Source organism: Geotrypetes seraphini, chromosome 7, assembly GCF_902459505.1.
Source record: "Geotrypetes seraphini chromosome 7, aGeoSer1.1, whole genome shotgun sequence".
Taxonomy (NCBI): Eukaryota; Metazoa; Chordata; class Amphibia; order Gymnophiona; family Dermophiidae; genus Geotrypetes; species Geotrypetes seraphini.
The window spans coordinates 76,140,979-76,161,259 of NC_047090.1; the positions used below are offsets into that span (position 1 = coordinate 76,140,979).

The 20,281-nt window shown below is 41.6% G+C and overlaps 1 protein-coding gene across 1 annotated transcript in view; it reads right to left on the reverse strand.

Annotated features, from left to right (window-relative positions):
- The window catches only part of FAM98B (family with sequence similarity 98 member B), a 55,888-nt gene extending 46,211 nt beyond the window's left edge, over positions 1–9,677 (reverse strand). Inside the window, exon 1 of the mRNA XM_033950868.1 lies at positions 9,397–9,677. Within this exon, the coding sequence (XP_033806759.1) occupies positions 9,397–9,434 (38 nt within the window). The 5' untranslated portion in view covers positions 9,435–9,677. The remainder of the gene's footprint in view (positions 1–9,396) is intronic.
- Between the last annotated feature and the right edge of the window lie 10,604 nt (positions 9,678–20,281).

Below are 20,281 nucleotides of genomic sequence, written 5' to 3' on the forward strand. Positions count from 1 at the left end.
AAAATGGTTTTATTACAGATAAAGATGTGGTAAATTTCTTAATATGTTTTGTCAATGGGTTCTAAATATTTAACAAAATTAAATATTAATGGAATGGAGTTAGGCAGAAGAATATGATATATGTTTGAGATGTATTAAAATTATGAATGGTTTAATATGCATTTTTTAGAGGAAATAGTACTATATAATACTTATGAGGGAGGTGAGAGGGTTTGTTGGGCTGTTCCTATGACTTCAAGTTATCGCAAAATAAGTAAGGGTGGGATTTGGGAGGGGTTTGTGGGGTATTATGATTATATTATATAAAACAATAAGGGGGGAGAGGGATTTGATGCATAATAAATTAAGGGAAATGCTTGATACAAAGGAATATTATAATAGTTCGGAATATTTGTTAGAAAACATATATGAAAGTGATGCATATATAAATGGAACTTAAAATACTTTCACTAAATGTTAATGGTTTAAACCATCCAATTAAAAAGAAGAAAGCACTTTTATTTTTGAAAGATCAAAATATAGATATATGTTTCATTCAAGAGACTCATTTGTCAGCCTTAGAATCTCAAAAGCTAAAGGGAAGTTGGATTAAACATGTTTTTTTATGCTCCAGCTGATAAGAAAAAAGCAGGCGTTGCAATACTGGTAAATAAAAGATGTAATGCAAATTTTAAATTAATTGCTGCTGATCCTTTAGGGAGGTGGTTGCATGTAGATATGGTTCTGGGAAATACTTCCATGGCGCTTTTCAATGTATATGCACCTAATTTGAACCAAATTGAATTTTTTAAATCTTTACAACAATTGTTGTTACCACTGGCTGCTTCGAATTTAGTAGTGGCTGGGGATTTCAATGCTGTTATTGATCCTATTATGGATAAAAAACATAGTTATGAAATCATTAGGCTTAGATAATTTGGTACAAAATTGTGATCTGAAAGATATATGGAGAATTTTTCATTTTAATGATTAGGAATTTTCCTTTTGTTCCCATGTGCATAAATCTTTTTCAAGAATAGATTATATATTTGTCTCAGATTCATTAGTTCAACAAGTAACACAAGCCTCCATAGATCCAATTATTTTGTCTGATCATGGGGGAGTGTGGATTAAAATTAAAATACGTGACCAAGAGGATAGTAGACCTGTATGGAGATTTGATAATACATTGCTGGTGGAACCAAATTTCATAGAGGAAATGCAAGGGAAAATGAATGAGTATTTTCATATTAATAATACGGAAGATGTCTCTATGGAAACGTTATGGGATGCTTTTAAGGCAACCATGAGAGGTCAAATTATTTCATTTTTGGCTTATATTAAAAAACAAATTAAAAAACAATTTTCTAATTTGGAACAAAAAAATAAAGATATTAGAATCAAAATTAGTAGATAAATGGGAATATTCAACATTACAAGACCTCTTAAAAATGAAAGGAAAGTATAATGAGATCTCTTCCAAACTGATTAGAAAAGATCTATTTTCTCAACAAGCATTGTATTATGGAAATTCAAATAAGGCGGGAAGATTATTGGCAAATTATTTGAAAGCAAAAAAAAGGAAAACTAAGATAATTGCAATTAAAGATGATAAAGGGAATTCTTATTCTCAAATTGATTCTATTTTAAAACAATTTTTGAAGTTTTATAAAGATCTATATTCTTCTGAGCCTTATTTAGATAAAGAAAAGGAAGGAGTCGAATTTTTAAATTTAATTGAAGGACCGAAGGTTCCTGATCATATAAAAGAAAAGTTAGTAAAACCAATTTCGATAAATGAATTGCAGATAGCATTGAAGTCCCTTAGAGCTGGATCCGCTCCAGGTGGTGATGGTTTTACAGTTGAGTTTTATAAATCATTCCAAATTACCCTGTTGCCATATCTGCTAAATTTATTTCAGTCTCAACTAAATAAAGGTACCATGGCAGAATCGTTAACCATAGTTTTGCCTAAGCCAAATAAAGATCCTACAGTGGTTTCAAACTACAGGCCTATTTCTTTAATTCATGTTGATGGAAAACTATTAGCTAAAATTTTGGCTATACGTTTGGCTAAAGCTCTCCCTTTTATTATTGGTTTGCACCAAACAGGATTCGTTGCTCAAAGGCATTCTTCTAACAACACTAGGCTTGCATGTCATATGCTGAATTTGTCAAAAGCCTTAAATGATCCGTTTTTTTCTGTATCTCTTGATGCAGAGAAGGCCTTTGATCGTGTTGAATGGACCTTTATGTACCAAACGTTGGCATGGTTTGGTATTGGTCCAGGATTTATACAAATGGTTCAAGCATTGTATATAGTTCCCCTGTTGCTAAATTGTATATTAATAATAATTTTTCAGAAGGATTTAGGTTGCAACGGGGGGTTAGACAAGCTTGTCCCTTATCTCCTTTGCTTTTTGATATTGTTTTGGAACCCTTGTTATTAGCTATTCAGCAAGCGGAGGAGATTCAGGGTATTCCTCATAAGGATCGAGAATATAAGATCTCGGCTTATGCGGATGATATTTTGCTCTATTTAAGGAATCCTGAGACAACCATTCCATGTTTACTTAAAATGATTGAGAATTTTGGGAAATGTTCAGGCTATAAGATAAATTGGTCTAAATCAGAAATTCTTCCACTCAATGTACACTGTACAAAAGGTTTGTTTGATTCATTTCCTTTTCTTTGGAAGAAAGATGGAATAAAATATTTAGGCATATGGATTAAAAATACATTGGAAGAAACAATGAAAATAAATGAAAAATCGTTGTTGCAGAAGGTTACGGAAATGTGTGAGTAATGGAATCCTTTATACCTTTCTTGGTGGGAGGGAGTCCAAACTATTAAGATGATGATCTTGCCTGTGGTTTGTTACCAGATGGGTATGTTACCGGTATATTTTCAAGGGTCCTTTTATAAAAAATTAAATAGCATTCTGTTAAAATTTATTTGGCTGGGTAAAACTCCTAGAGTGGCTTTGGTATCCTTACAAAGATCAATTTCAGAGGGAGGGGTAAATTTTCCAAATTTTTATAGGTATCATCAAGCCTATATTTTACACCATGGTATGTATTGGATCCTCCCAGAACTCATAGGAAAACTCCCAGACTGGTTATGGATAGAATTGCAACTCATGTCTCCATTGCGTCTGTGCCATGTGCTCAGTATCAAAATGCCTAGCTACAGTAAGGACAACAGAATACTAGCCGATACATGGAAAACTTTATGGTATGTAAGCAATTTAACAACTATTCCAATTTACAAATCTACAAGTCAATCTATATGGGTAAACTCCAAGATTCAAATTGGCGGAGAAAGGCTAGTCTGGAAGCATTGGATAATAATACGTATATTGGATGATGTTGTTTCTAATGGTACTATGCTTGAATTTTCACAGTTGCAGCATAAGTTTGGACTTAATAAATCAGAAAATTTTAGATGGTTGCAACTGAAGCATGCCATTCAGACGGGGTTCCCTGATTGGAAAAACCTTAATAATCATTATAGTATGGAGTTTCTTTGTTTTCAGACAGACTTCTTGGGTCACCAGGCCGCCCAGTGGTATAAAATATTAAGTAGATTTACTAAAAAAAAATTAAAAACTGGTTTAAGAGATATTTGGAGCATTGAGATTAAGCATGAAATTATTGCATCTCAATGGCTACAAATTTTGTCTTGGAGGATGAAATGTACGGTGTCTGCATCTATGAGACAAACTTGTTTTTTTCTGTTACATAGAGCGTTATGGACCCCTGTTAGGTTGCAAAAATTAGATAGTTCTTTGTCTAATAGATGCTGGCATTGTCATCTAGAAGTAGGAACTTTAGATCATTTATTGTTTCATTGCCCATATATTATGAATTTTTGGAAATCAATTTGGGACCAAATTAATAATTTATTAGATAACCGAGTGGCATTATCTTATGATACTGTGATATTTGGTATGGAAATGAGAGCAAAAGTCAGATTTCTGCTAACAATAATAAATTACTAATAATGACTGGGGTTACCATTCAGCAAATTACATATAATTGGAAGGATTGGAGGAGATTAAATTATAACTTTTGGTGGAATTCTTTATGCCATATCTATAAAATGGAAAGATTTATTGCTTTACAAAGGGGATACTTTAAGAAGTTTCAGGATGTGTGGAAACCATTAACCAAATATTGTAAGGATTAAGTAAAATTATTTCCCTTTTAATTATCAGTTCAGGATATAGGGAGGGGGGTATTTTTATTATTACATATATTATATAATAATGGAAGATATGGATGGGAGGGATGGGAAAGGGGAAGGGATAAAAGTTTATATAATGTACCAATGATTGTTTATAAGTGATATATTTATTGTTATTGTGAATGAATATATTTTACACTTAATGTAATTTTGAAAATGAATAAAGAATATTAAAAAAAAATATTTTGACATTGATATATTTAAGTTTAGTTTGGCAGAATTGCCTCCATTTGTTCACATATACACATACATGAGAGGTTTTTTAAAGGACCTATGATTGAAATCTGGAACCTCAAGTCTCAGATTTATTTTTTGCACAAATTAATACTGAGCAGGTTTCTGAGATCCTTTTGCCATAGGGACACATTTTACTAAGATTAGAATCCATTGGTATTTGAGCTATAAGCTATTGATGGGTTTCTTACCATCTCATTTTCATATAGTGTGTCCTTTTTAGATCTCAAAAAGTTAACTGTTGGCGCTACATGAAATAGAATTTTTAGAATAAACCGAGGGTATTCTGTTAATGCTAATTTATTTGTAATGATACTTATTTGAATATCTCCTTTTTTTCTATTCCTCCTCCCCTATTTTTATAGTGGTCTGAGAAAGAGCTTGCATTTCATTGACTATCTTTTGTCTAATATTCCTAATGGACAATAACCTGTAAATTTCTCTATAAGAAATGTTTAATTTTATACAACAATTTTAATTTGAACCAGACTTTCCTAATCAGAGTTTTCATTGTTAAGGCCAACATCTAACCAAATCCCCAGTAATTTAATTTACATAAGAATAGGCTTACTGGGTCAGATCACTGGTCCATCAAGCACAGTAGCCCATTCTCACGGTGGCCATTCCAGGTCACTAGTACCTGGCCAAAACCCAAGGAGTAGCAATATTCCATGCTACTGATACAGGGCAAGCAGTGGCTTCCCCCATGTCTCTCTCAATAACAGACTATGGACTTTTCCTCCAGGGACTTGTCCAAAACTTTCTTAAAACCAGATACGCTATCCACTCTTACCACATCCTCTGGCAACGCGTTCCAGAGCTTAACTATTCTTTGAATGAAAAAAAATTTCCTCCTATTGGTTTTAAAAGTATTTCCCTGTAACTTCATCGAGTGTCCCCTCAGCCGTCTTTTTTCAAGCTGAAGAGCCTTAATCGTTTTAGTCTTTACCATCTTGATCGCTCTTCTTTGAACCTTTTCTGGCGTCACTATATCTTTCTTGAGATAAGGAGACCAGAATTGAACGCAATACTCCAGATGAGGTCGCACCATGGAGCGATACAGGGGCATTATAACATTTTTAGTCTTGTTAACCATCCCTTTTTTAATAATTCCTAGCATCCTGTTTGCTTTTTTGGCCACCGCCGCACATTGATTGTCTAAGATGATACCCAGATCATTTTCTTGGGTGCTAATCCCCAAGGTGAACCTAGCATCCAGTAACTGTGACTCAGGTTATTCTTCCCAATGTGCATCACTTTGCATTTGTCAACATTAAATTTCATCTGCCATCTGGACGCCCAGTCTTCCAATTTCCTAAGGTCCGCCTGCAATTTTTCACAATCCGCCTGCGTCTTAACAACTTTGAACAGTTTAGTTTCATCTGCAAATTTAATCACCTCACTCGTCATTCCAATTTCAAAATCATTTATAAATAACTTAAAATAGCACAGGTCCCAGTACAGACCCTGCGGGTACTCCACTGTTTACTCTCCTCCATTGAGAAAAATGACCATTTAACCCTACCCTCTGTTTTCTATCTGATAACCAATTGCTAATCCACAACTGAACTTTGCCACCTATCCCATAACACTTTAGTTTTCTCAGGAACCTCTCATGAGGAACTTTTATCAAAAAGCTTTCTGAAAATCTAGATACACTATATCAACTGGCTCACCTATATCCATGTTTATTCACACCTTCAAAGAAGTAAAACAAATTGGTGAGGCAAGATCTCCCTCAGCTGAACCCATGTTGACTCCGTCTCATTAAATCATGTTTGTCTATGGGCTCCTTTTACTAAGCTGCGTTAGGGCATTAACACATGGAATCGTGCGTGCTGAATTGCCGCACACGCTAGACCAGGGGTGTCCAACCTTTTGGCTTCCCTGGGCCGCACTGGCCAAAAAAAATGTTTCTGGTGCCGCACAAATGCTGCAGCAAGAAAGAGGAGGGAGCCAGCAAGACAGTAAACACCCGGGGGAAGAGGAAAACACTGCATTGCCCTCGACCAGGGCTGCACAATATATTTCATGGGGCCACATGTGGCCCTCGGGCTGCAGGTTGGACACCCCTGCGCAAGACCTTAATGCTAGCATTGAGCTGGCGTTAGTTCTAGCCGCGTATTGCGTGGTAATATCCTGCGTGCGCTAAAAACCTTAGTAAACCTTAGTAAAAGGAGCCCTATGTGTTCCACAATTTTATTTTTTATAGTTGTTTCTACCATTTTGCCCAACACTGAAGTGAGGCTTACCGGTCTGTAATTTCCCGGATCTCCCCTGGAGCCCTTTTAAAAAATCGTCCTAACATTGGCCACCCTCCAATCTTCAGTACTACAGACGAATTTAGCGACAGGTTACAGATCACTAACAGCAGGTCAGCAACTTAAAAACTTAAGAACTAAATAGTTCACATGAGTTAAAACAAACAATAATTATGACAAACTAAAATCTTAAAATCAACAGGGGAGAACTCTCTTTTCTTTTCCAAAAAAAACTATTTTACTGTTTTTAGACTCCTGAAGTAGGCCTTCTGGCCGAAACACATACGTGACGAGTCTTAAATATAATAAAGAAATTGAGCACCCAAGGTCACCTTCACTGTTTTCATTACCTTTCTACCCTGGGAAGATAGTATCTCCAGTTTTCTTGTGGTGTAAAGTTTAAGATACACCAGTGGAATACTTGTGGAGATACAGCTCTTTGTTTAATACCATACCATGACCATGTACGGTATCCCTGCAACATTTTCACAACTTTGAGTCAAAATATTACCTTGGTTATATAACCAAAACAAATTAAACTTGGTGATGTTCTCAGCCTCGGTAGCCAATTCCATTAGAGCAACGGTATGGGGCAGAAACTAGAGAGGTTCGTTCCTGCTCCCAAAGAGGCCACTAGACCACCAGGGCTTCCTAAGGTAGGCCCATAGAGGGCTTACTGGTGTCAGGCTCGGGGGGGAGGGATGGGGGTCAGTTTCAGCCAAAATTGCACCACCATTTTCGGCCAAATCTGAATCCGGATTTCAGGTCAGTTTCAGTGTCAATTCCAAAATTCAGTTGGCCTCTAGTCACAATAAAAAAAAGAAGAAGTTACAGCTAATAAGATTAATCATGCTGCGCCATCTGCCACACAATCTCCTGTGTGTCTCCATCCAACATCTTTCACTTTCTCTTCCACTCTCAATGCCTTCCCTCAATCCACAGTGCATCTTTCTCTCCACCTGAAGTTAAGTTTCTCCCCCACTACACCTGCACTACCCCCATGTGTTTTCTAGAGGTCTGCATACAATGGAAGCAGTACATGCAAGTAGATCTCATGCAAATTCACTGGGGAAATCCTGAAAACCCAAATGGATTGCAGCCCTTTCCCTCTGACCCGTCCTGGAAATGGAAAGTTAGGTTGGAGGGGATGGGATGGGTCACAGGGAAAGCACCAGAGCAGGTCACAGGCAGCATAAAGTCCATCACTGATGAGGCCAGGGAACTCTAGAAGACAAGTTTTAAAGTATTAGTTTGGGGGTGGAGAAAAGATGTTAGGCTGTAAAGGTGCAGGAAGGTAAATACCTGTACTGACAATGGTGGCACCATGTGGAATGTGTTAGTTGATGGGAGATACCCACTTTTGATATTAGTCCTTTAATTGCAAGATTAATCATAATTAAAATTTTGCAATTTAGAGCTCCTTTTACGAAGGTGCGCTAGCATTTTTAGCGCATGCACTGAATTAGTATGCGCTAGCCGAAAAACTACCGCCTGCTCAAGAGGAGGCGGTAGCAGCTGGCGCGCTATTCCAGTGTTAAAGCCCTAATGCACCTTTGTAAAAGGAGCCCTTCGTTCAAACATTTTAATTAATGAAAAAAATTTTCATCAACTCACTTTTTGTGAGCATATCTTGCCTGAAGAGTGGATTCCTAAGATATTTCAAAACACGTTCAAAAAATTGTTGTGATCACCTTTGAATCATCCTCCTTACTACTCTGCCCCTTTAGTCTATTTAAATTAGTCTCCTTACTAACTAGTAAGGACAAGATACGTTCATTGATCATGCCAATAAAACACAAGTTTCCTTTTGGGAGAAAGCATCATGGACTTAAACCAAATCTTTATGCCTCTCATCTGAAAATTATATCTATGTGCTCAAGTTTATGAAAATGTAATCTAAATGAAAACAAACAAACATGGGCAAAACGTATTCATACAGTATTCAAAAATTGCACACATCACATAATTTCAAAAGGCATGCAACAATACATTCTGTAGTTCATAATAAATACTATACATAGAAATACAATAGTAAATATACCCGATTTATTATTTATATACCACTTATATCCTAAGTGGTTTTACATTCAGGTACTTTATCAAATTTCCCTATCTGTTCCGGCAGGCTTAAACTCTATCTAGTGTACCTGGGACAATGCGGGGATTAAGTGACTTGCCCAGGGTCACAAGGAGCAGGGAGGGATTTGAACCCACAACCTCAGAGTGCTGAGGCGGTAGCTCCAACCACAGCATCACACGCTCCCAATCTGCGGCAAAAACTAGACAATCTTCTTAGAATCATTCAGCCCTTTACCAAAAGTAATTCACGAATTTATTTTTTAAAAAAAGAAAGAAAAATTTTACAACCTAAGGGTTTACAAAAGCTTAGTCGATTTGTCTAAGACTCCAGGAGTTTGAAGGTGAGCAGCAAGAACATACATGCAAATCTAGAGAACTCCTTCCTCGCCATTCTTCCCTACAAGCATCGGGGAAAGACAGCGCAGCCGAAGAATTCAAAAGGTGACAAATTAGGGGGGGGGGGAGAACATCGTATCGCGCTGGGTCGAGAATGTGGGGGGAAGAGGGGCCAAGATTTTAAAACCCTCGAGGCCCGGGTCACGATGAGTGACGACAGCAAGGAATCGGCAAGAAAAGGCGGCTCCCATTTCGCACTCACCCGAGCGCCTCCAACGAATCCAGCACATCCAATTCCATCCTGTCCTGAGAGCTCCCGCGCTCCAGCTGCCCCTCAGAATATTTTTTTATTTACAAACCCTGCCGCTTTCTTTGTCAGAGCTTCTTCCGCCGGAAGTTACCAGCGCTTAAAGCAGCCCGGGCTGACACTGACACTCAAAAAGAGCGACGGTAGCCATTTTCAGAGTCGGAAGAAATAGTGTATAGGATTTGAGTGAACTTTTTTTGGGCGCATTTGTGTAGTTAGGAAGGAGACGTTCTTTGTACCACCACCACCACCACATGTTGAGGCAGCATTTTAAAACTTTATCATTCAAGGGTTAAGACTGGATAAGGCAGCCAGGTTAGATGGACTGAGCTCAGATTTTTTATAAACTCCTAAAATGTAAGCTTCTGGAGCCCTTGAAAGAGGTGTACGCTCGAGTAGAGAATGACACGGGGACAAATTTGTCCCCGTTCACGCAGGATCTAATTTTACCGACGAATTCTTTTTCTCTCCCTGCCCCATTCCTGCAAGCTCTGCCCTCATCTGCACAAGCCTCACTTTAACCCTCAACAGGGCATGTTAAGAAAGTTACGTTAAAGGGCACATGGTGTCCACGTAGACCCCCAACACCATAAAGTCATATTACACCTTAAATAAATTGAATGTAAATAATTGTTGAGGTTAAATGCCATAAGATTTTGAAGCAGACAAGGAACAAGCAGTTTATAAATTTGAAAAATTTATTAAATCATACTTTTCTGACTGAATTTAACTTTAAAACGTCAACATAATATTCAGCTTCAATGTTTATATTTCAGTTTCAGATGTAATTGTCACACAATACTGATGGTTTTCTGTGCTCATTGCAAACATTGTGATTGCATGCTATGCATATCTGTTTCACTTTTCTGTCCTGCGTTCTACTGCAGATAACATCGCTTTTTCTTTGGCGGCTCCAACTGGCTTTTTTCGGCATGATTTGACTGACAGTAACCAAGCCTGATCAGAGACTGCTTTGCTCCCTTCTGCAGCAACTGTGGACATTGAAGCCTTTCCTGTATATGATCAACAGTTAACTGGCATCCTAATTGCGCCAGAAATGACCTTATTATTCAGGTCTTCTTAGCCTCATTTTGCAGTTGACAGCATATCCAGGTTATGAAGGCTGCAATGGCACCAACATCTAGCATATTGAAGAACAATGCCATTGGCCAACAATTGTTCTTATGTCGACAAGTATATGTAGTTGCCATCTTGTCCATATTGTCAACACCACCTTTGCAAGAGTTTTAGTGCAGGATTACTTGTGGTTTGTGATCTTCCCCCTTCAATTGCTTTGTCATATTGTATTGATGACAACATTGTAACCACCTTTCCCTTCTTTGGGACCTACAACACAAGTGGATGACTTTTCTTCTTTTCCTCTTGTTTCAGTCATCTCCTAGTTCCAACCAGTGTTATGTCCATTTGCAGCAAATCTTCTGCCAATGGAACTGATGTGAAGTATCTGTCACAATATTACGACCACTTTTCACCCAGCACTTTGTCAATTGCTTTACAACTGTTGCTCCTTGGCCCTTATTTTTATCATGACCAGGTTGGCATCCAAGGTAGACTTCACCTGTCAGGAAAACATGTAGCCGAATCGCAAGCCCACCAAATTTTGATTCCATATTTTGCTGGCTTGCTTGGGATGTATTGTCTGAATGGGCATTTGCCACAATAAGCCACAAGTTGCTCATCTACTGTGATATCTGTACCAGGAATGTAGTACGTTTGCAGCTGTGCTATGAACATTTCCCAGAATCAAATGAAAGTTATTTAGCAGTAACTTTATAACATTATCAGTTCGCATCTATCGTTACAATCATTTGCTGCCACATGGTTTCAGTTTCTATAGTATTGATACAGCAGCTATTGTGATAGATGATAATTATCCAAAATATCTACACAATTACTCAATTATCACATCTCTCATTATTCATGAAATCTTATACTGTTTGGAATTCAATCTAATGAAGATATTTATAAAATATAAGTTGTCCAAAGGTAAACATAAATATAAGCCAAAGAATATTTATACATAGAAGAAATTGACAAAAAAGCAATAGGTAAACAATGCTACTTACCCAACAGTTCAATCTGGGGGTTTCCTTCTTATTGTACATTGATCCTGACTGCCAAAAGTATTAGTTTTTAATATTCAGTTATTGAAAATTGTTGGGGTCCCTTTGGACCCCAAACGAAAAAAAAACATTTTTCTTAAAGAAATGACAGTCGTATGTCAAGTTGGTTTACATCAATCTATGCAGGAATTCCAGCGTGACAAATACATCAAATATTTCCTTTCAGTCTTGAATGGTGTTTATGCAAATAACATGCATACATGGCTGGGGTCCACATAGACCCCAGGTGCCCTGTTGAGGGTTAAAATCATAGGTGTTTGATGTTTGTGCGATTAAGGCAGAGCTTACAGGAATGGGACAGAGACAAAACTCGCCGAGATGGGACGGGGAAATTGAATTCCTGCAGGGACAAAATTGTCCCCGTGTCATTCTCTACATTTGGGTTCTCTACCTGTTCATTGCTTGCCTGCAATGAACAGGTATTAATAGTATTGCTTCTTTTAAAATAAAAAAAAGGAGGTGGGGGAACCAAGTGAAGTAGGATCCTATTACTTGGTCTCATTATAAAATGTTTGCAGCCATTTTGTCTTATAGATGTAGCCCTGGCATCCTGCCTGCATGATGAACTCCGGCCAGCTCGGGGATCGCTTGCCTTGCACCAGGGCAAAACAGTTTTTATTCACAGTCTGCTCACAATATTCACACGAGCTTAGGCATAGGCAACTCTGAGGTTTCATGTGCCCCACTCAAACTCCTCAATCTCCCTTCTGAAGAAATGACAGCTCAGTCTGAATTTGAGCGTAGAAACAGCCTTTAACTATTTACAATGATCTCAGCCTTTAACTATTTACAATGAACACTTTGGTTCCATCAACAGATTTCTCCCTATCACAGAGAAGGGTGACAAAATTGATAAAAGGGATGTGATGACTTCCCTATGAGGAAAGATTAAAGCAACTAGGGCTCTTCAGCTTGGAGAAAAGACAGCTCAGGGGTGATATGATAGAGGTCTATAAAATAATGAGTGGAGTGGCAAGGGTAGATGTGAATCGCTTGTTCACTGTTTCCAAAAATACTAGGACTAGGGGACATGCAAATTCTTATGTTCTTATGACTACTCCGGTTTACTCTTCAGTTCCCTCCCAAATTTCTCTGGGAGTCTCTCAGTCTCGGGATTTTGGCTGGAGAAAGGAACAACTAAAAAGCCAGGAGTGTGCTCTCCTCACCCCTTTTATATATTTCCTCCTACCTCTAGGAAAAAGGGAACCTCCTACTCCTCCCACAGGTCTTTTCTAGCCATAGTCAAAAATTCAGTGACCACCTGAAAAATCTACCACCACTGCTTATACAAAAGAAGCATTTTTCAAGGGGGGAGGGGTTTCCACATTCACCTCCCTCTAAAGTAGAACATAAGAACATAAGCGTTGCCTCTGCCGGGTCAGACCAGGGGTCCATCGTGCCCGGCAGTCCGCTCCCGCGGCGGCCCCCCAGGTCCATGACCTGAAAGTGTTCCCTACCTAACCTAAAATATCCATACCCTATTCGCTCAATGTCCTGTAGGTAAAAATCTATCTGTACCCTGTTATCCCCTTTGCTTCCAGGAAATCATCCAGTCCCTTTTTGAACCCCAGAATTGTACTCTGTCCTATCACCTCTCCGGGAAGCGCGTTCCAGGTGTCCACCACCCTCTGAGTGAAGAAGAACCTCCTTGCAATCGTTATGAATCTGTCTCCTCTCAGTTTTTCTGAATGACCTCTTGTTTTAGTTGTCCCTGCTAGTCTAAAGAATCTGTCCCTCTCCACCTTTTCTATGCCTTTCATGATTTTATGCGTTTCTATCATGTCCCCTCTCAGTCTCCGCTTCTCCAGGGTAAAGAGCCCCAGCCTGTCCAACCGTTCGGCATATGAAAGGTTCTCCATACCCTTTATCATCCTCGTTGCCCTCCTCTGGACCCTCTCGAGTATTGCCATGTCCTTCTTGAGGTATGGCGACCAGTAATGGACGCAGTATTCCAGATGTGGGCGCACCATTGCTCGATACAGTGGCAGGATAACTTCTTTTGTTCTGGTAGTGATACCTTTTTTGATAATGCCCAACATTCTGTTCGCTTTTTTTGAGGCTGCTGCACATTGTGCCGCCTGCTTCATTGTGTTATCCACCAATACGCCCAGATCTTTTTCTTGGCTGCTTTCCCCGAGTACCCTCCCTCCCATCGTATAGCTGTACATGGAGTTCCCCTTCCCTATGTGCAAGACCTTACATTTCTCCACATTGAAGCTCATCTGCCATTTTTTTGCCCACTCACTCAGTTTGTTCAGGTCGCTCTGCAGTTCTTTGCATTCCTCAACAGTTCTGGCCCTGCTGGAGAGTTTTGTGTCATCCGCGAACTTGATAACTTCGCACTTTGTCCCCGTTTCTAGATCATTAATAAATATATTGAACAGCAATGGTCCCAGCACTGACCCTTGCGGAACACCACTTGTGACCCCTATCCAGTCAGAGTAATGCCCCTTTACTCCTACCCTCTGTTTCCTGTCCGCCAGCCAATTTTTGATCCATCTGTACACGTTCCCTTCCACCCCGTGACTCCACAGTTTCTTCAGTAAGCGTTCATGGGGCACCTTGTCCTTTTTGGAAATCTAGATATATAATGTCTACTGGGTCACCTTGGTCCAATTGCTTACTTATCCCCTCAAAGAAATGCAGTAGATTTGTCTGGCATGATCGGCCTTTACAGAAACCATGCTGGCTTGATCTCATCAGATTATTTTTTTCTATATGCTCATTGATACCTTCCCTGATCATTGATTCGACCATCTTCCCCGGAACAGAGGTTAAGCTCACCGGTCTGTAGTTTCCCGGGTCGCCTCTCGATCCTTTTTTGAAGATCGGTGTAACATTCGCTATCTTCCAGTCCTCCGGGATTACCCCTGTTCTCAAGGACAGGTTGCAAATATGCTGCAGTAACTCTGCTGTTTCATCTCTGAGCTCTTTCAGTATTCTCGGGTGGATCCCGTCTGGGCCCGCAGCTTTGTCCGTTCTTAATCTATCTATCTGCCTGAGAACGTCTTCGAGGCTTACCTCCATGCATGATAATTTCCCCTCTTGGTCTCCCCTGAAGATTTTTTCCGGTTCTGGCACACTGGATGTGTCCTCTATTGTAAAGACCGACGAGAAGAACTTGTTTAGCCTACCAGCCACCTCTTTTTCCTCTTTCACCACTCCCTTCCGGTCACCCTCATCCAGGGGCCCCACCTCCTCCCTCGCTGGCTGTTTCCCTTTCACATATTGGAAAAATGGTTTGAAATTTCTTGCTTCCTTTGCTAGTCTCTCCTCATACTCTTTCTTGGCTTTCCTAACTACTCGGTGACATTCTTTTTGTTGCTTCCTGTGCTCTCTCCAGTTTCCTTCAGTTTTGTCCTTTTTCCACTTCAGAAATGATTTTTTCTTGTCTCCTATCACTTTCTTTACTTCACTGGTTATCCATGCAGGGTCCTTTGTCTGATTCTTCTTGGAACCTTTCCTAAATCTTGGTATATATAGGTTTTGTGCCTTGTTTACTGTGTCCTTGAATAGGGACCAGGCTTGCTCCACAGTCCGAGTTTCCTTGGAGCTGTTTTTGAGCTTCTTTCTCACCATTTGTCTCATGGCATCATAGTTCCCTTTCTTGAAGTTAAATGATGTTGCCTTGGTTCTCTTTCCCATAGGTAGTCCTACTTGCACTTTGAACTGAATCATGTTGTGGTCACTGGTTCCTAGTGGTCCTATGATCTCCACATCCTTCGCGGGGCCTTTCAGCCCATTGAGGATCAGATCCAGAGTCGCTGATCCTCTCGTTGGTGCCTCGACTAGTTGTTCCATGAAGCAGTCCTGGACTGCTTCCAGGAACTCCGTTTCCCTTGCACATTTTGAATTTCCAAGACACCAGTCTATCCCAGGATAGTTGAAATCTCCCATAACTATGGTGTTTGGGTTCTTGCATTCCCTTCTCAGCTCGGCTACCATTTCTGTATCTTCAGCATCAGTTTGCCCAGGTGGACGGTAGAACAGTCCCATCTTTATCTCGGATCCGTTGCTTCCTGGTACTTTGATCCACAATGACTCCAGTTGGGCATTTGTCTCTGCTGTGTCCACAGTGGTTGAGTGGATGGTATCCCTTATGTATAGTGCTATTCCTCCCCCCTTCTGGTACGTCCTGTCTTTTCGGTAGAGTTTGTATCCTGGCAGTACTATGTTCCATTTGTTTTCCTCGTTCCACCATGTTTCCGTGATCCCTATGATGTCTAGTTTCTCCTTATTGGCCATGACTTCTAGTTCCCCCATTTTGTTCTTTAGGCTCCTTGCATTTGTATACATGCAGTTCAAGTCTTGGCATTTTCCCTTCCTTTCTATTTTACCTTGCATTTCATGCTTCATTCTGTCCCCTTCCTGGCCTGTCAACTCCTGAGTATTGTCTCTTTTGTCCTCTCTTTGTGGTAGATTCCTATTGCCTTCCCCTTGTGGCGTGTTCCTATTGTCCTCCTCTTGTTCTTTCTCATCATCCAATCCCGTTTTGACTTCCCCTTCCAGTATGTTCATCCTTTCCCCCTCTCGCTTCATCTGACTCCCTTGTTTGCTCATAGTCTGTTGCTTGCCACTTGTGTCTTCCCCAAAATCTTTCCCCTCAGTACCCTCACTGGGTACTGTTTCCCGAACCATCGATACCAGGTCGACTGTCGGCTTTCCCCTTCTACTTAGTTTAAAGCTTGCTCTATCGCTCTTCTGACGTTATTTGCTAGTTGTCTAGTTCCCGCCTTGCTCAGGTGTAGACCATCCTTCTTGAAAAGCTTGTTCTTTCCCCAGAACGTTGTCCAGTTTCTCACGAAGAGAAATCCCTCTTCCTCACACCATTTTCTCATCCATGCGTTAATTGATTGTAGCTCCGTCTGCCTCTTCGTTTCTGCCCTCGGTACTGGCAGGATCTCTGAGAAAGCTATCCTCTGGGTCCTCATCTTCAGTTTCCTTCCTAAGATCTTGAATTGTTCAGTCAGTGCATTCCTGCTGTATTCCCTCCTGGTGACATCGTTCGTCCCGACGTGGACTATCACTGCTGTCTCTTCCGTCTCTGCTCCTTCCAGGATTCTCTCAATCTTGTCAACGATGTCCTTTGTTCTTGCTCCTGGGAGACAGGTCACTAGCCGATCCTCTCTCCCTCCTGCTATGTGACTGTCAACGTGCCTCAGGATTGAGTCTCCCACCAGGATTGCAGATTTCCCTTCTTTCAGCCTCCGTGTCGGTCGCAGGTCTGTGTCCTTGGTATTCTTTGTTTTTTCCAGCAAGGTTCCTCCGTGGGTATCCTCTACCTTGGTGTCAGATGTTTCTTGTCCTCTGCTCTGTGTGTCTTCCTCATTTCCGTGCTCCTGTTCTTCCACTCTCCTGTAGGCATCCTCGATGAACCTCTCGAGCTCCCTGACTTGTTCCTCGATGCACTCCTCTCGCATTGGGTCTTCAGCTGTCTGGAAGGGGGCTTCGGAGATGTAGAGTCCCTCCAGCTCCTGGATCCTGAGCTTCAGTCGACTGACTTCGCTCTTCAAGCTTTCCAGTTCCTGGCATCGTCCGCACACATATGACTGCTGCCCGGAGGGGAGGTAGTCATACATGTGGCAGTCCGTGCAGTACACTGGGAAGCTCATCCTTCGGGTTCCTTCCGCTTCCATATTTGTTCGCTCTCTAGGAGTCCTGTTGCTCTTTGCTAGTGTGTTCACTCCTGTGCCTGGCTCTTCCTTACCTTCTTCGTCTTTCGCTTCCTTTTACTTATGCGCTTGTGCTATTTGCCCCTTGCTTACCCTCTGTGGCTGCCTTTTCCTTTAGCTCGTGTTCTCTTTTTTCTTGTCCTGCTGAGCTTGTTACTGCTGTCTCTGTGTATGTGTTTGCGCTACCTTCTTAGCCTGCTTCTACCCTGTCTTCAGTGCCTTCTTGCCTGTCGTTCCTTTGATGTGTGGTCCTTCCTGGGCCTATTCCTTCCTTCTTTTCTGTGTTTGCTTCCCTCTTACTTGTGTGTGTGCGTGTATGTGTATACTTCCTTACCTTGCTGTCTTCCTTTCTTGGAGTCCTTAGATGTAGTGACCTGGCCTGCCCTTCTTGAGGCCCTTCGCCTTCGCCGCGCGCCGAACGGCTGGGCGCCGTTGGCTCCCCTCCTCTTAAGAGTGAGTCCGGCCTCTGGCTCCGCTGGTGATGCGGTGAGGGTGGGCGGAGCTTACTCTCGCCGCTGCCCGCCCTCGCCGCCGCTACCTTCTCTGTCTCAGCCCTCCTGGCTAACTCTCTCTGCCGCTGCAACAAGCCTCCACGCGGCTTGTGCTGCCTTCGCGCCGCAGCTCCCCTCCTCTTAAGAGTGAGTCCGGCCTCTGGCTCCGCTGGTGACGCGATGCGGGTGGGCGGAGCTTACTCTCGCCGCTGCCCGCCCTCGCCGCCACCTTCTCTGTCTCAGCCCTCCTGGCTAACTCTCTCCGCCGCTGCAACAAGCCTCCACGCGGCTTGTGCTGCCTTCGCACCGCAGCTCCCCTTCTCTGACGGCAGAAAAGGGCTATAGCCCACCAAGTCTGCCCATTCCAATTATCCGCCCCCCAGAGTTCACTCCCCTAGAGATCCCACGTGAATATCCCATTTCCTCTTAAAATCCGTCACGCTGCTGGCCTAAATCACCTGCAGTGGGAGTCTATTCCAATGATCCACCACTCTTTCGGTGAAGAAGTACTTCCTGGAGTCGCTCTGAAATTTCCCTCCCCTGATTTTCAGCGGATGCCCTCTGGTGGTTGAGGGTCCCATGAGACAGAAGAGATCATCTTCCGACTCGATACGTCCCGTGATGTACTTATACGTTTCAATCATGTCTCCCCGTTCTCTTCTTTCCTCAAGTGAATACAGCCGCAATTTTTTTTGTCTTCTTCATACGTGAGATCCTTGAGCCCCCAGACCATCCTTGTCGCCATTCGTTGAACCGACTCGATCCTCAGTATGTCCTTACGGTAGTGTGGTCTCCAGAACTGAACACAGTACTCCAAGTGAGGCCTCACCATGGATCTGTATAACGGCATCATTACTTCAGGTCTCCTGCTGACAAAACCTCTGCGGATACAACCCATCATCTGTCTTGCCCTGGAGGAAGCCTTCTCCACTTGATTGGCAGCCTTCATGTCCTCACTGATAATCACCCCTAGATCGCGTTCTGCCATGGTCTTAACCAATGTTTCACCATTCAGTACATAAGTTCTATGCGGATTTCTCTTGCCCAGGTGCATTATCTTGCATTTTTTAGCATTGAAACCTAGCTGCCAAGTAGTTGACCATCTTTCCAGCAGCAGTAGATCATGTGTCATATTGTCAGGTAATACGCTTTTGTCTACTATGTTGCAAAGTTTGGCGTCGTCAGCGAACAGTGCTACCCTTCCTTTAAGTCCTTGCGTCATATCTCTTATGAATAAATTGAATAAAATTGGGCCCAGGACTGAGCCCTGCGGCACCCCACTGATCACGTCCGATGCCTTGGATGGGGTACCGTTCACCACCACCCTCTGAAGTCTACCGCTCAGCCAGTCCCCAACCCATATAGTTAGAGTGTCTCCCAATCCCATTGTTTTCAATTTGTTCAATAGCCTTCGGTGTGGGACGCTATCAAATGCCTTACTGAAATCCAAATATACCACATCCAGTAGGGTTACCATATTTGAAGATGGAGAAACCCAGATGCATAGCACCAATCCGTTCTGCTCCCAGCCCCACCCTGTTCCACCTCTAGCTCTGCCCCCAAAATCCACATCTCTTTTTTTTCTAACTTCTGGCCATGTCTGGAGGGCCTCCAGCATGCACGGATGCATGTGACATCAACCGTGCATGCTTGCTAAAGGCTTTCCAGATGTGGCTTGCGCTCGGAGCTTTCCAAAACCTGGACAAACTGACTGGTTTTGGAAAGTCCATCTGGAAACCCAGGCGGTTCTCTAAAAAGAGGACATGTCCAGGTTTTCCCAGACATCTGGTAACCCTACTCTAAAAGACCTCTGAGAGCACCATCTTATACCCTTTTTTCTACACAACAGGGGTATAACATGTAACATGTTATATCAACACTTTTTTTTACTACATATCTCCATTAACACCTCTATTAGCCATAATCAGACATTATCCAGATTTCATTGTCACTTCCCTTATTTCACCTCTCCCAGGTTCCCTTCCCTTTAAGATATAAATTAATCAATGGGAACTCCACTAACTTGAAACATGAGGACATTACTGACCAGACTTTACAATAGATATCCTGCAAACAACAAGATGGTTGGATAGGCTGGAGTGAGCGTAGATGGCAACTTCAGCAGTTGGAACCTATGACAATATAGGTGGACATTATCTATGGCACAGAAATATCAAAGAAGAGACAAGTTAATTTAATCATGTATTTTTAATAAGAATAACTAATGAGCAGACTGGATAGACCATTCAGGTCTTTAGCTGCTGTCATTTACTATGTTACTATGAACTTAGACCTTACTCCTATTCTGTCACATCATCCTTCTTTTTTATCCTTCCTCCAGAGGATCACCAATTTTAGGCAAGACATGGCACCCTAATTCCAGGATCCATGCTTCCCTTAGAGGGTATCAAATTACCTTCGCCACATCCCTTTTTGTAGGGCCCAGGCCACTCTCAGTGGATTCTAACTCAACATAATTAATCTTCAATTTCCAATGTACCATAGTATGACAGGGTGAAATGCCTGTCACAAG